We start from the raw sequence: 16,948 nt of genomic DNA, 5'->3' as shown, positions 1-16,948 counted from the left end.
TAAGTTTAACATTTCAATATTAGTTTTTAAATGAGTATTTTTCATGCCGTTTAACCCCTGTATGTTGCCATGACCAACTATTGAAAGCATTGTGCATGTTAAAAGTTAGTAAAGCAAAATTGTGTTCTATCCAAAGAAATAGCCTGCTGTCCCTCTAACCCACTGTGAAACAACTTTTGTTTATTTTGGAGGATATTTGAGGTTGCTACTGAGTCAAAGAGTCAAACAAAAACTGGCAAGTAGCAGGAAGTTACAAACCTTCTGGGGATATAGTTTCCCATACAGTTCAGACCAGCAATCATAATCAACTAGATTATATAACTAACTACTAGACAAACAACTACTAAAGTAGTAAACTAGGCAAATGGTTTTATATTCAACCAATCAGTTTCCTTTAAACTTTTGAAAACAGGAGAAAGCAAATTAATGCATGGAGATAGAAGTGGGAATTGTATTATGATTTAAAACGAAATTCTTTGTGGGCTGGAGGGACTAGAAAACACTGCAGAGCTGCAGATACATTCAGGAGAGGGAAGAGGGAGAACCTGTCTCAAAACCTCAGCAGACCAATCTGGACAAGGCTGAGGTTCATAGGCAGCAAAGGCATAAGCAGGTTTTGCACACTCGTACGTTCAGGCAAAAATCCACAAACCATGGAAACTGCACAAGGTTATTTGCTGTGATGTGTGAACTCAGAGAAAGTATGATAACCACAGTGTGCCCTACTCCAATATCACAGCAAATTATGGTTACTACAAACCAGGATATGCAGGAAACAAATGAAGGATGCCACAGCACATTGGGATGATGAAACGATGCTGTGGATATTGTATCCAAATTATATAAATACTGTAAACATTTAAAACAACTTGCTGTAAAAATGAAACCTCCTTCAAATGGCATTTGTCCAGAGTTATGCCAGGCAAAGAAATATAAATCACAGATGAAAAATAGTTCTGATGTGATCAGTGTCTGTGCAATTCTTGCTTCATGGACACAGAATATTTTAATGTAAGTCTCATTCAAACACTTTCACAGAAGATGACACACTAAAGAATGAAAATATTTCTTTTTAGAAACTTTCAAAAACACTTAAGATTGATCACACACTTTATTTTTACCTTCCCCCTAAACCTCTACCTTCCCCCTCAATTTAAAGGGAAGTATAACAACTTTTCACAAAGATTTACAATTACCAATTTGGATGTTGGCAACAGTTTCTGTCTGTCTGTCACAAAGTGGACTCACTCCCAAGCAGTATTTCTTCTCAACATCTCCTAAAAACAGATTATTTCAATATGCCATTTAATACAGTCCTGGAAATGGAACTTGCCATTTAATTTTTTCAATTAAAGGGAAAATAAATAATAAATCTAAGAAATGCAACTCCAGTTTTTTAATACATCAGGAGAATTTAAAACTACAGTGGTGCCTCATACTTGAAATTTAATTAGTTTCAGGAGGCCGTTTGAACTCTGAATTGTTTGAAGTCCGAAGCAATTTTCTCCATTAGAAATAACTAAAAGTGAATTAATCCATTTCCACACCCTAAACAATACCCATTTTGGTAAACTTAAACAGCAAATACAGCCTTCTGAAACAAATTAAGTTCAGGGTTATATATGAGGTGTGATAAAAAAATAGTGAAATTTTAATTTAAAAATACATTACAATAAAAGACTCAATGCCATTAATCCCCTTCAATTACTCCTCCTCGCTTCAAACACACTTACCCCAGTGCTGTCATGGCTGCCTCGATGTCCTGAATCGATCCAACATGAATCAATTCGAGATGAATCAATTCAAAGACTAATCGATTCAAGTCAAGATGAATCGATTGAAAACAAATTGATTCAGGACATTGACGCTTTTTTTCCAACTAGGGCACAGAACTGATGTTTTCTCTGCAACTGCATTTTTTTTACTTCACTCACATTTTGAACTTAGAAGCATCGTTCAAACTGTGGAGTGATTTTATCTCGATCCTAATGTTCAAACCTGGATCATTTGAAATTAGAGTTGTTTGAACTACGAGGCATCACTATATATGTTAATCATTTGACTACTTTAATGATAATTGTTCACAGCTATAAACAGCAATCAGTTAAAAGGAAAAGCTAGTTGGTAAAAACAAGAATATGGATTTATCTGGTAGCTAGCAGGATAATGCAGGTAAAACTCCTTCTCACTCCCCTGCCATCCCTATGAAGTCCCCAAATCTGCTTGAGAGGGTTGGGGAAACATTTTGGAATAGACTGAATTGTAAACAGTGAAGGGAAACTGTATTTTCCCCTTGTCCTGTATTAGATGTTACCTTTCCTTTCTCACCAAAGAGTAAGCTAGAAATTCATCAGACAATGACTCTCACTGAGCACTAACAGATAAGTGGCACTTTTTTTCAACAGAAAAAATCACTGTCAGAAAGAAATGAGCTCTAGGAGATAATTACTTTCAGCCAGCAATATAAGTATTGCAAGCCGTCCCGAGGCTTATGCGAATGGGGCAGCATATAAGAATCACAAACAAACAAACAAATAAAATCATCTACACAGGAATAACTAAGAATCCCAAATAAATAAATAATCATCTACATAGGAATAACTTGCAAAAAACTAGGAGATGCACTCAGATAGTGGATCAAAAACACACAGCCAAGCCATCAGAATGAGATTCTGTATCTCCCTTTTTTTGTCTGAAAGACTTTATTGCTGAACTATATAAATGCATTTCAAAAGAAAACAACTGAACAGAGGAAAGCAATGAGACATGCCACCATGCCACTTTTGCTATTCAATTATCTAAATAGAAAGAAGATACTGGTCATCTTCCAAGGCCAGCGCCCTCAAAATCTAAACCAGGGGCCCTCAAACTTTTTCAACCCGGGGCCAGTTGAAAGGCAGCTGCAGCAGGTGTGGGCCGGTGAGGTGGGGGTGCCCGTGGGTGTGGGCCGGTGAAGCGGTGGCAGGTGTGTGAAGCAAGGTGGTAGCAGATGAGGCAGGTGGCAGCAGCAGCAGCAGGCACAGGGAGTCCAAAACTTCTGAGGCGGGCCAGATAAATGAGCATGACGGGCCAGATCCGGCCCGCGGACCATAGTTTGAGGAGCCATGATCTAAGCCAATAAGGCATTAGTTGGTATCAGTAACTTTAATAGCTTACAAAATTGTTGATGCAGTTCTAGTGAAGATTCACAGGTATACAGATTTTAGATATACTCTCAAATATGCAAAAAAGTGCAGAAACTTGATCAAGTTGTAATTTCATTCCAACTGCACCAGCAGCTTAAATTAGTATCCATAAAATAGTGTGTCAAAGCTAGCAACTAGTGCAGCATTTTTGTTAATGTGAAATAGATTTTCATTCAAGGAAAGCAGAAATGTCAAGCATTCTGCAGAGATGCAATCTATCCAGGAACAATGATTTGAGGAAACTATTTCAACTGCATATCTTAAGAACTCTTGGAAATAGCCCAAATAAGTTTCTCAATCTCCTGTAAAGCCACACATAACCACTGTACTTTTATCACCTTTTGTTTCACCTTCCAAGGTGAAATCAATTTATTTTTCACTACTTGCCTTGCTGAAAAAATTCTTCCGTTACTTTTTCACTCCACTGCTTGCTGAGTTCCCAAGTCCGACATGGATTGCAAATATCAGCACATTTCAAAGCCATCTAAGCAAATAAAGAGTCATTAGTTGTATTTCAGAAGGTATAATTAACAACCTAATATCACACACTTAATTTTGCAGCTTAAACTGTAAACAGCTTCAAAACAAGCTACCTTTAAAATCCTCAAATATAACAGATCATGAGTAACAAGGGGGGCTATCCTCCAGGCAGCACGCAATTATGTATGAATGAGCACTAAACTGAATGCAACTTCAGTCCAAGTGACTGAAGCAGATCACAACTAACTGCACAGGGAAGGAAACCTATTCAAAACTTAGATGTTACATTCCCACTTAAATAAATAACTGGTAACAAGCCATATAATTTTACGTCAAGCCTAGAATGTTTGTGTTTGATTTTCTGCTGTATCATCATCATAATCATCTTAAAGTGTTACTAAATGGACACAGCATTTTACATGAACCAGGTACAACAGGTCTCTCCCCAGTAAGCTTACCATTTCAATCAGACACATGGAAATGAAGGTGAAACAAAGACATGAGAAGGTGAAACAAAGACATGAGTAAGGTAGGGGAGTAATATTCAACCATTTCAATTATGCATGATTTGGCTTAGATCCATTGAAGGGCAGAGATTGGGGAGGGGGGGGTGATCTAAGGCTTCCAGGAAGATGTGAGCTTTGAGGACAGACAAAGCAAGTAAGTGAAAATCACTCAGAATTAGACAGATCCAATTACAAGTTTTGTACAGTCCATTAGGAGCTCCTTCTGCCACATCATATCTTCTTTTCTGAAAAGCCAGGTGTTAAATTACTGCTTCCCACACTGCAGCAGTTCTGATCCTTGCAAGGATACAATTGCCTGGGCAGTGATCTACAGCCTTTATCAACAAGTCATTTTCACCACTAATAATTCAGGGTACAAATTTCCAAGTCAAATCAACCCCTGTAGCAATCAGAGTTAAGTCTGTGATGCAGCACTTAGAATTCCATCCAGCCACTTCCCTGTTCAATCCAAACTAAGTTACCATGAATAGAAAGAGAGCAGAAAGTCAATAAATAATGACTCTGCCATACAATGTTTCCAGCTGGTGGAGTTGCAACTAACTGTACTAAAAGCACACTGTTCACTAAAATCTACTTAGGCTACCAAAGCATTTTTTTAAAGTTTCTATCAAAGATTTTCAGTAAAAAAAGATTGGTGTCATTCTGTTCTATTACAAGAACAATGATTTTTCTGAAAAGTAAACATTCCTGCTGGTTCATTTTTTGTAGTATCACAAGAACCAAAGAACTTAAGATGCATCAAGACAAACTACCCTTTTGCCAAAACTACCCTTTTTCCGGCCCTGCTGGAAAAGGACTGAAGAACACCGGAGGATCAGAATAAGAAAAATATTTGACCCAGAAGGCCTTAGTTTTCAGTACTAGCAAACTGTATTTTTATAAGAACTACACCTACAGAATGCAGCAAGCCTTAATCAAACCCACATGCAGTAGCCAAAAGCTACTGTATAGTAGCTCCTTAGTAACTATTTTACTACTTTTCCATTTAGAAATCAAACTAAAGTACCTGAAGAATGAGATGACGATGATTCTCTTCTGCTAAGCACAAGTCTTCCTTGTCCAAATGAGTGCGAAACAGGGACAGATACTCATTTTGCCGACTGATATCAGTGGCAAGAATCAGAGCCCCAATCTGGCTTTCCATCAGCTGCCTGAAATTGGGGACACACAGGAATTAGTATGAAATGAAGTATACATTTAACTTACATTTAAATTCAAATATATAGCCAGCAGGCTTTACACAAAGTTTGGATCAAAACTGACTCAAAATTTGTCATTCCTATGAATGACAGGCAGTCAGTCCAAGCTACAAATAACCCACACTTAGAAACAAACTGCCATAATGCCTATTAATGTTTTAAAATTACTGCAGAAAATTGCCATTACCATGCAGAGAAAGGAAGTGAAAGGGGAGAGAGGGAAGCCTCCAAAGCATGCCTTTCTGCCCCACCCATCTGGAGAGGGAAATCTCTCCAGCATTTCCTTGCTGCAAAGAGGAAACACTGGTGAGTTGGGTGGGGAGGGACTAAAGATATTCATGATTTTTCCACTTCTATGGGAGTCCTGCACCCCTAACCCCTGTGAATGTGGAGGGCCAACTATATGTGATCAGACTTACATACAAATAAAGATGAATTTCCATTTTCTCAGGAACTGAACTTGTCTGCAACCCAGAGACTGCCTGTAGTTTCCCATTTCTATCAGTCTTCAATGTATACTGTGCATTCTATAGCAAATTTGATCTATACCTGTTTTCTAGTGACATATGTGCAAATAATCCAGATTCTCTCAACAATCCCACTGCTGATCTCCAGTGGTGGTTTTCTAATACTGAGGTATTCTGAAAGAAAAAAAAAGTTATTCTATCAAGTCACTATCAATCCTGGACATCTCAGTGGCTTTCACTTTGATCCACCATGGGTTGCTTCTGGATTGATTCTCCAAGTTGGCTCCAGGAAGTGTCTTTTTGCTGGAACATAATCACTGGTGGCAAGGTTTTAGCTACATGAAAACCACTGGGAGAGGTTATCTGGAGATTTGTGCTTCACTCATTATCATTTTACTTCTGGTTTTGATTACTGTAATATACCAGTGTGGGATTAGTCCAGAATGAGGTTTGACATATTCCAATGGACATTCCCATTCAGGCCATATTACACAGATCTCTTGGTTTCACCAGTTAACAGTTTACTTCCAAGTTCAATTCCAGGTACCAGGCTTTAACTTTAGGATCTGCAGCACACTATAGAAGACTCCTCTTAGTCATACAGTCAGCTGAGAAGGCAGATGAGTTTCAGAAAAGCTGTTGTGCACCTTTCTGCTTCCAACTTTTAGGAAGGTGGAGCAGAGAACTTTATTTACCTGGACTTTTAAAGGATCTTGATGTAAGTGCTGATGTTTAACTGCTGTTTTAAATGTGACTGTTTGATCTGTCAGGCTCTGTTTTATTACATTTAGCATTTAAGTAAGCCATTGTGTAAATAGTTGTAAAGAGGGATAAATAAAGGAAAAACTTTAAAAAGCCTCCTACCATAGATTCATGACTACTGTTAAATAAGTGTTTTAAATGGATACTTTTCTGAACAGTATATATTTTTACTTACCTTGTATAAAGTTGCTAAATAATGGTTTGTTTTAATAAGGAAAGGCTGATTAACACCTGGGTGATCCAAATCATGAGTGGCAGCTGCAATTAAACTGAGTAAAATATCCCATGGAGTCAGAGACTGGGAAAGCTGTAATATAAAGTATGCCCATATGAATATTCAATGCTAATACTTCCAACACATTTCACTACTGTTCATTGTACCCCAAAAGGCAGAACATTTTATGGAATGTATTCTTATCATATTTTTAGCAAATCCCTGGATTATGTCACACACTCGCTATGATATAGACAGCAATTTGTAAGAGAAGGAAAACTGAAGTTGCATGGTGTTTTTGATCTACAAACTTTTCTTCAGTAGCAACCCCATGTATAAATAAATGAAACATTGTAGTATATTTTTGGAAGTATAAATGGAAGCCAGGACACTAACAAAATTGTTACTTAGTAACAATATATTTTAACAGAGATTTGCAATCACAGTTAAAATGACAATATTTTACCTTAGGTTCTTTTAAATAACAGTGCATGGCCTGAGTCACATCAGCAGCATGAACTGCATTATGATATGGGTTTTGACTGTGGTAATCTTCTTGAACCATTACTACAAATGGAAAGAAATATTGTATTAATCTATACATGATGTATCACACACACTTTTTAAAAACAAGCTGTTATGCACCATCAAATCATATCTGACTTATGACAACCCTATGACTGAAAGCCCACCAAAATATCCTGCAAATTACTGCAGGAAAAAAACCATAACTCTACTTTCATAGTCAGGAGTATTGCTGCAACATTATGTAGGAGTGATGTAAGCCCACCTTCTCCCCTCTACTGCACAGAGCACCTTCTATTTGATCTGTACCCATTCTGCACTAGGACATAATTACACGAAGATCTGGTCTGCGTGATTTCATCTCCTGAAAACTGGGGAACAAACCTGCAAAACAGGCTTTTACAAAAGCAGACAGCTTCTACATAGGATTATGTGCCACTCAACCACCTTGAAATAGCAGCACCCCACATTCAGGTAATGGATAAACTAAGGCGTAGTACTAGTAGTAGTATTTTCATGCATACTCCTATTTGAGATAGATGTAACATTTAGCAGATGTACACTGACAATTACTGCATGAGAAATGCTAGTTCTGGAGTTCTGGGTAAAATAATTTTAACCTGCTGTAGTCAAGTTAATATTATTTGCTATCAGACATTATCTAATGCCTTTGGCTGTCTATCATCCTTTAAGATTTCATAACTAATGTACCAGAAAAGAATATACCAAGTATAAAATGTTGTTTTATGCAGATCTAAGTGCAATATTAACACAATGCTTTTCTGGTCACATTCTTTTTGTACAGTAAGTGACACAGCTCTGACAGCTGCTGCACAAGATATTTTAAGGAAGCACTTTAGATGTGGGGATACTATTTTTCCAAATACCCTACAATTAACCTTTTTTTATCATTTGGAGTACCTTGTGGGCCACAAAGGGGCATCACCTGGAATCCATTCTTTCCTCCCATTCCTGAGTAACATTTTGTGATCTGCACAAAATGGTTCTTTTTCCTACTTGTATTCGTAAACTGCTTTTAAAACGAAGTCTACTTCTACCAGGACCACTCAAGAAGCTTTCAAAATCAGCAATATCTCTTGGCCACCACTATGAAAACTACTTCTTCCTGCATAACAATGAGCATCATTTCATGACCCTTCCATGCTATCTTTCCCCCTTCCTGCTGTGTTCTTCCCTTCTTTATAATGAAGAATACAATTTAAATTGACAGAGAGGCTATTATCCAGAACTATAGATACACTTCTCATCCTTTGCATGCAGATTGCTTCTCAGTGCGACAAATGATTTTAACATCTGGAAATGCCCTTACTGAAATGGCATATCTGCAAGATTATCAGAAGTGTTTAAAATGGACTTGCAAAAGCCTTTTACCTAAAAATCTGCGGAGCTTCATTGTATCTAGTTGGAAGTGCTCTATAAGTCCATGGAGATTAAACAGGTGGAAGGTTAAGGTGACTAAACTGTTCCCTAAAAAAATCACACAAACACAAAATTATTTAATGGAAAGCATTTGAAAATGTACTGGCAGAACAGTTTAAGGCATTCTACTATATAAGGATGAAGCTTAATCATTTGGATAGCTGCAAAGAAAGAGATCTGGTTCACTAGCTTTGGCAAGTAAAAGGCAACTGAATATTATTTTATCACCCACATTACCAGCAAATAGACTAACTATTGCTCCTGCATCAAATAAGACTTAGAAGATTAATTCCAAAGTTGACCCTTTGGCAAACAGAGAGGCAGCTTCTATTGGTGAATTAAGATCCAGAGGACCATTCCCCTGCAGGAAGGTAAAAAGCAGTGATTTTCACCAATGCCTCCTTCCTGCTACAGCCATCACACTACCTCAAATCTCTCAACACTCCTGAGAGGATTTTTCCAAGGACAGGGGTACAGAGGGGTAAATCTCCAAATTATCTTCCCCTCCCCGGTAGGATCATCCTCTTCTCAACTCTAAATGCAACCCAACCTACTTTGTATAATGATTAGGACTTATAATGATTAAGACTTGCATATCTTTATCTCCAATCACTTTTTTACCTAGAATATCAGCCTCAAAGCATTTTCAGATTTATTACTTTCATTTCAACATTCAAGAGCTATGAACTAAGACTATGAAAACCTCTCCCAGTACTGCAAAGTGAATCCATCAGTTTTCAACCACACTTGACATTTATCAATTCCTTCTAGAGTTGTATACAACACTGATTATGTGTCTCTGGCATTTTTATACTAGAAGATGATACAGTATGCCCATGATGTTCTTTAAACTCTACTCAAGCAAATTTGAGAACTGAAATGCGCTATAACAAGCAGCAAGACATTCATTAACTGCCTTAGGACTATTCCTTATCAATTATATACTTATGTAATCACAATACTTCTTATCAAATGCTGTACTCCATGGGCAATTGAAGGCTTGGAACATTATCAGACAGTCTATAATAATGATAACTTAATCAGTTTTCAGCTTAAATTATGATGGGGTTCTGAGGACCTCTCTTTAACTCTTTCAGAAAAATGTTAGTCAGCTTCAAAAACTGGACCCACATCTGAATTCATACCCATTTTTCTATTATATTCAAGAAAGGGCAACTGAGAGAGATCAAGGTGCTATTTTTGCCCTTTGGGTCCCCACAAGCCTAACAGCAAGTGTAGTATGCCAAAAGGGTAAATGTAGGTTCGCTTGCAAACTACCAAGCTATAGCACTTTGCAGTGGCTATGGAGAACTACATCAGTCACAGTTAGTTTGCAATCAACTTAATTTTGACCTTTTGGGGGATTCTCTTCTCTACAGTGGTCTTTTTCTTTCAAATAAGTTTACTTAACCTGAATTTTGGAGAGGGGACAGAAGGAGCTTCTATGGGGAAGCATGCGTTACCCACCCCAATTTAATTTCAGCTGAAGAGAACTGTATTCGCAAATTGTGATAGGTTTGGCTGCACCAAAAAGGCTATTAAAAGGTAATGTTGCTACCACCATTTATCACTGTAATTGAATTTGCTAGGTTCATGAACCATTTCAAAATGCTCATTGATTAGTCTTCTTTAGCCAAGTCATTAAATTTTGTTACCTTTAATTTACATATTCCAAACCCTCAGTCAAGATACTTCTTCCAGAATAAGCAGGTTGCTTACCTGTAACTGATGTTCTTCGAGTGGTCATCTGTGCAGTCACACATATGGGTGCTGCGCCTGTGCAGCGCCTAAGGCCGGAAGTTTGAAAGCTAACGGTTTTTGGCGGGAAGGTCCGCTCCCCTCCCCCTCACTAGTATATATAGAGCGGAGCATCCGTCATTTTACTCAGTCTTTGAAGACAGATCATTCGCCCCCTTGTGGGAGAGAAATACATTACAGCAAGTATCATCAGTACCGTGGATATAAAGATGTGGTACCGATGAGAAAATCCACTCACCGACACCAAGCGGGGCCGGCGGGTGGGTTGTGTGACTGCACAGTTGGCCACTCAAAGAACATCAGTTACAGGTAAGCAACCTGCTTTTCTTTGCCGTGGCCTCTGTGCATCACACATATGGGTGACTAGCAAGCTTACCATAATCGGAGGAGGGTAGGTGTCATTACTGAAGAACAGCTGTGAGAACCACCCTTCCAAAGGAACAATCTTGTCTTCCACGTACGTCTAGGTGGTAATGTCTAGGAAAAGTACATGAAGCAGCCCAAGTTGCAGTCTTGCAGACATCCTGCTGCAAAAGCCGAAGAAGCGGCCACTGCTCTTGTGGAGTGACCCCTTGGAACAACAGGTAAGTCTATCTTGGCCAGCTGATAAGACAATACAATGGTTTGGACTATCCATTTAGAAAGTCTTTGAGAAGTAACTGGAGATCCTCTATCCTGCTCAGAATATTTTACAAAAAGCTGACTGGAATGCCGGATAGATTCAGTCCTCGATCTGTAGAAAGCTAAACAGCGCCTTTCATCAAGCGCATGTAATGATCTCTCAATCAGATTCAATGGTGAAGGGAAGAAGGCAGGTAATACAATCTCCTGATTCATATGAAAAGGAGTAGCCACCTTCGGCAGAAAAGAAGGATCCATGAGTAGAACAACCTTTTCCCTATGGAAATTTAAATATGGAGGATCTACTCTGACAGCACACAATTCACTAGCTCTGCAAGCCAATGTGACTGCTACAAGAAAGGCTGTTTTCCATTAAACAAGTCGCAAATCTGTAGTTGCCATGGGTTCAAATGGGGCTCTAGTGAGTGCCTGAAGCACCACTGAAAGACTCCAAGTAGGCATGACAGGCCTGATTGTCGGATGCAGATTTTGAAGTCCTTTAAGCGATCTTTTTACAAGTGGTTGTGAAAAAATGGATGATCCATGTATTGTGCCACGGTAGTATGAAACTGCCACTATGTACACCTTTATAGACGATGGCTTAAGTCCCGAATAGTGTAGTTCTAGAAGAAACTGAAGGATATCTGCTATTGATGCCGAATGCGGATTGAAAGAACAAGACTCAGGAAAGGAAGAGAATCTCCGCCACTTTGCCGCGTAGGATTTTCGGGTTGACGGTCTCAATGCATATTCGAGAATTCCCTGGATTTTGGAATGGAGGGCTGTTGATCCCGATGGAAAATCTATCGAACCCTACAGGGTAGCAGGAGCCAATGGATCCGATGTGGTAGTTTGAGTATCGGGTCCGTGAGATTGATCCCCGGAGGAGCTAGATGCTGCCGGTATCGAGTCAGTATTGAAGTTCATCGAATCCACCAGGCTGTAAGTTTCAGTGATGCCAAGTCTGGGTGGTGTACCGTCCCTTCTTGTTGTGTTATTAAATACGGGACGGATGGAAGATGAAGGAATTCCCCATGAGACATGCGGAGAAGCGTGGAAAACCATGGTTGGCGTGGCCACCATAGAGTGATCAACAGTCTTGTGGCTTCGTCATGAATAATCTTTGATACCACTTTCATTATAAGTGGGATAGGAGGGAAAGCGTAAAAATTCATCTCATTTCAGGGGATCATGAAGGCATCCCCTGTCGATCCCAGTCCGATTCCTGCTCTGGAGCAGAAATTCTCGCATACCTGTTCTGTCTGGTAGCGAACAAGTCCATGTCGGGATGCCCCCAACGACAAAAGAGTTGATTACAGATCTGTCGATCCAACTCCCATTCATGGGATGTCGGCATCTGTCTGCTCAGTAGATCTGCCTCAACATTGTCTGTACCGGCTAGATGAACTGCTATGAGAGTAATGTCCCTCGGGATGCACCAATCCCATATTTGCATTGCAAGTCGAGCCAAAGCAGCTAACTTCATTCCACCTTGCTTGTTCACATGGAACACTGCCGTGATATTGTCTGAAGTTATCTGCACAACTTGATGTCGGAGCATGTCCTCGAGGGATCTTAGAGCTTTGAAGATTGCGAACAGCTTGAGGAAGTTGATATGCTTGTGGACTCCTGTCGATCCCAAGCACCCTGGGTTCGAAGAGTAGAACACACTGCTCCCCAGCCGATCAGGGATGCATCAGTGCAAAGAGTCACAGTAGGTTGTGGGGGTCGGAACAGAACCCCTGCAGTCAAATTGGCTGGGACTGTCCACCATATTAAGGATCGTAGGACAGAGGACAGAAGCCAGATCAGTTTTGTAGGTGAGTCCTGATGTGGTCGAAACATCTTGTTGAGACAAAGTTGTAGAGGTCGCAGTCGTAGCCTGGCATGTGGAACGGTGGCCACCAACACGGCCATGTGTCCCAAGAGTCTTTGGATCGAGCGAGCCGGAACTATTCTGTCCCGTCGAATTCAATGGATGAGTAAGCCAAGGGTATGTTGTCGATCCTGAGGGAGAAATGCCCTCGCCGCCATAGAATCCAAGCAGGCACCGATGAAGTTGATTGTCTGCGCAGGAATAAGAGAGAATTTCTCTAGGTTAATACAAAGTCCAAGGTCATTCAATAGGCCACAAGTTGTGCGAATGGACGACAGAAGACCTTCTCTGGTCTGGGAGACTAACAACGACTGTCCAAGTAAGGGTATATTTGAATACTGATGACCCGCAGATGTGCGCAGACCAGAGCCATACATTTTGTAAAGACCAGTGGGGCAGTAGCCAGCCCGAAGGGGAGCACTTTCAATTCAAATATTTCTGAAGCAACAGCAAATCGGAGGAAACGCCTGACACGGATGAATGGAAATGTGGAAATAGGCATCCCTCAAGTCCAGCAAGGTGAACCAATCCTCTTTCCTCAGCAACGGCAGGATATTTTAAAGAGTGGTCATTCTAAATTTCTTTGGTGTGATAAATTTATTCACGTTTCGTAAGTCCAATATAGGGTGGAGACCACCATCCCATTTAGGGACCGTAAAATATCTCGAATAGAATCCATGGAGTCCTTCAGATCGAGATAGTTGACAAATCGCTCCTTTGCAAAGAAGCTGATGAACTTCGTTCAACAATACCGGCGAGCATGGTGTAAACTGGATCGGACTCGATGGAGGAACAATGTCGAATTCTATTCAGTATCCATGCTGTATGATGGATAACACCCACCGATCAGATGTGATGGACTCCCAAATGGGGAGCCGGCTTTCCAGCTGATCCCCAAATAAGAGGGGGAAAGGCGGGAGTGGGAGGAGAGGAATGGTTCGCCAAACACGTCAACGATGATGTTTGTCTGCACTGAATTGGCGACGGCCCTGCTGGAAGCGCTGCTGGGGTTGTTGTTTGTGGCGCTGTTGCTGTTGTTGATACTGCTGCCTGAGCTGGTAGTGTTGTCGGTATGAAGGGCAAGGCTATGACCACTTACGTCGCTGCTGCGGCTGCAGTTCCATACAACGAGCTGTCATCCTCGACTCGTGTATGGACTTCAGCTTGTGGTCCGTTCTTGAATTGAATAGGCCCAACCTGTCAAAAGGCATCTCTTCGATTCTCCTTTTCATCTCGTCCGGAAAATTGCAGTTTCGCAACCACGCATGTCTCCAGAGCGAGATGGCACCGACTAGGGCTCTCGAGTCGGTATTGGTGTGATGCCTTGCGGTGGAGAGTTGCTGGACAGTAACCTGCATCGCCTCTTTTATGAAGACCTTTGCAAGCTCCCCTTGATTGTCAGGAAGGGCAGAGATAATATTATCAAGGTGCTGCATTATAAAGTACTGATAGCGCACCAAGGTGGCTTCACAATTTGAAATATGCAGGCCGAGCCCAGAGGCCGCATAGACTCGGAGTGCAAGGGAGTCTATCTACTTCCCTTGTTGTGGGGTGCCGTGTGACCTGTAGCCTCTCTGCCCTGAGAAGACTCCACCACGACTGAGTTCGGTTTTGGGTGTCGAAGGAGAAAAGGAATGTCCTGTTCTCGAACTCGGTACATGGCTTCGTACCTCCTAGATGTTGGCTGAGGGTTGGCAAGCATGTCCCAGGGATGGACCATCACCTGGTGTAGGGTTGTTATTAACAGTAAGGTGATGGTGGTGGACTGTTCACCCCTGACCACATCGTAAAACCTGTCGGTGCTGGGACTGGGCTGTTGTTGTGCCTCGATCTCCAGCAACCAAAAAAGCTGGGACATCAGCTCCACAAAGGAGATGTGGGGCTCCTCAGATGATCCTGGGCCCTGAGAAGTTACAGCCATGTCAGGTGATGTAGACTCTGCTTCGGACTCATCCAAGTCGATAGGGTAATGCCCTGGGTCACTAGATGAAGAACCCCTTGGCGACAAGGATCGGCTCTGGCTCCTCAGCTCTCTTATGGGTGCGTCCCTCGGACTTAGCCCTTGGGGGAGAATCGCGAATCTCTCCATCCGAGATGGAATCACAGGGTGGAGCCTCAGGATGTTGAGGGGATTCGCTCTCCGCCCGGACTACAAGCCGAGGGGAACCCAAAGGGGTAACCCGCATGGCGGCTTGAAGTGTCGGACCCATTGGGGTCGGTACCGAGATGACAATCGGGACCAAGGGTGCCGACAAACCAGAATCACAGGGCTTGCCATGTTCAGGCTTCTTAGCCTTTTGAGCCGGTTTTTCTGTTTTATCCCTCCTAGACTTTTTGTGACCAGAAGGTTTCTCGGAGTCGGTATGCTTGCGCTTCTCCCGCTGTTTCTTGGGAGGCAAAGCAGGCTGTTGAGCCACAGAAGTCATGCCCTTATCCGAATGGCGCAAAGGAGCCACAGTTGAGGCAGAGGCAAAAGCAGGGCGTCACGAAGGAGGTGTCTGAGCAGGGGCCAGTCGTCGGGCAAGGGCCGAATCAGAAGCAGACTTCGAGACCAGCTGGTCTGATTGTAAGAGAGCTTGGTCCCAGAGCAGCTTCCCGAGACGATTTTCCCTATTCTTCCTGGCCTGTTTCGTAAAGGCCAGACAATGCTTGCATTTATCTGTTCTGTGCCCCTCTCCTATGCAGAGGAGGCACTGGTCATGAGGGTCTGCCAGCGACATTTTAGAGCCGCAGTTAACACATTTATGGAATGCTGCCCGCTGTGCCATCGCAAAAAGGAAATGAAGATGATAGTGAAGCGGGAAAGAAAATATTTTTATTTATTTTTTATTTTTTTATAGACCAAGAGAGATAGAATTGAGAAGAATTATAAAACTTGGGTACGCAAAACTTGGATCGAAGAAGAAGAATGAACAAGAAGTAGAACAAGAACACTAACAAGTACCACGAGGTGGGAAATCGAAAGTCTAGGCGAGAGCGATAGCGGCACGAGGCACGGCGAACAGCGGTCGCAAAGACTGAGTAAAATGGCAGACGCTCTGCTCTATATATACTAGTGAGGGGGAGGGGAGCGGAGCTTCCTGACAAAAACCATTAGCTTTCAATCTTCTGGCCTTAGGCACTGCGCAGGCGCAGCACCCATATGTGTGATGCACAGAGGCCACGATGAAGAACCTAAAGAATTTCTCTCATTAAATAAAACAATTCCTTATTACTGAAGATCTTATGGCTAAAAAACTATCCATAAATATGGAAATGCATTTTATACATATATCAATTAAAGTTAACACATGTTTATGCTCTTCTTATCAGTTATTTGGAACATGAACTGTTTCCTATTAAAGTAACACAGCCAAACAGGGTTCAAGATCCAGCACTACTCTGCAATGCCTAAATGTAGAGGATGTGCTTAGTTTCAGCATGAGTATCATTAAGGTGTGTTTCTCACAGAAAACATAGTATTTACACATAATCAGAAATGGTGAGTATCTGCTATCTTACAATACAGTCTTAATGTGAAAATATGTATTTTTTGGTTAAACAAGAAAAAGGAATAAAGGATCCAGCATGTTAATCAAATAAACTTTACTTGGCTTAGTCTCATGAGTGAGTCAAAGGAACAGTACATCATATATCACTTTTCTGATGATTAATCTACTTTTCTCAAAGTTTAATCAGGTTGCTTACCTGAAACTATTGTTCAAGTGGTCATCTTTGCATTCACACATATGGGCTCTGCACACATGCGAGGAGCTCATTCAGGAAGATTCCAAAGCTGATTGACTAGTATTCAATTGACTGAATACTGATTAATGTGAGCCGTTCCGAGGCTATGTAGCAATGGGGATGGCATATAAAAACTTTAAATAAATAAATAAATATTTTCAGTAAGGG

General features: G+C 41.2%; 1 protein-coding gene across 5 annotated transcripts in view; it reads right to left on the bottom strand.

The window, feature by feature from the left end:
• The window catches only part of PDE7A (phosphodiesterase 7A), a 76,470-nt gene that overhangs the window by 12,054 nt on the left and 47,468 nt on the right, over positions 1–16,948 (bottom strand). For 4 of the 5 annotated variants that reach the window (XM_044423819.1, XM_044423820.1, XM_044423822.1 and 1 more), the window contains 7 exons: positions 8,752–8,847; positions 7,301–7,401; positions 6,796–6,927; positions 5,941–6,032; positions 5,199–5,343; positions 3,573–3,669; positions 1,197–1,277 (listed from right to left, as the gene is read on the bottom strand). In XM_044423819.1, coding sequence (XP_044279754.1) covers positions 1,197–1,277; positions 3,573–3,669; positions 5,199–5,343; positions 5,941–6,032; positions 6,796–6,927; positions 7,301–7,401; positions 8,752–8,847 — 744 coding nt within the window. Of the gene's footprint in view, positions 1–1,050; positions 1,278–3,572; positions 3,670–5,198; positions 5,344–5,940; positions 6,033–6,795; positions 6,928–7,300; positions 7,402–8,751; positions 8,848–16,948 lie in introns of all 5 variants that reach the window. The other variant, XR_006414052.1, reaches the window with a different exon arrangement.

Source organism: Varanus komodoensis, unplaced genomic scaffold, assembly GCF_004798865.1.
Source record: "Varanus komodoensis strain SLA01 unplaced genomic scaffold, ASM479886v1 scaffold14_1, whole genome shotgun sequence".
Classification (NCBI taxonomy): Eukaryota; Metazoa; Chordata; class Lepidosauria; order Squamata; family Varanidae; genus Varanus; species Varanus komodoensis.
The sequence above is the reverse complement of the archived record's forward strand: the minus strand, read 5'-3'. Positions and strand labels throughout refer to the sequence as shown.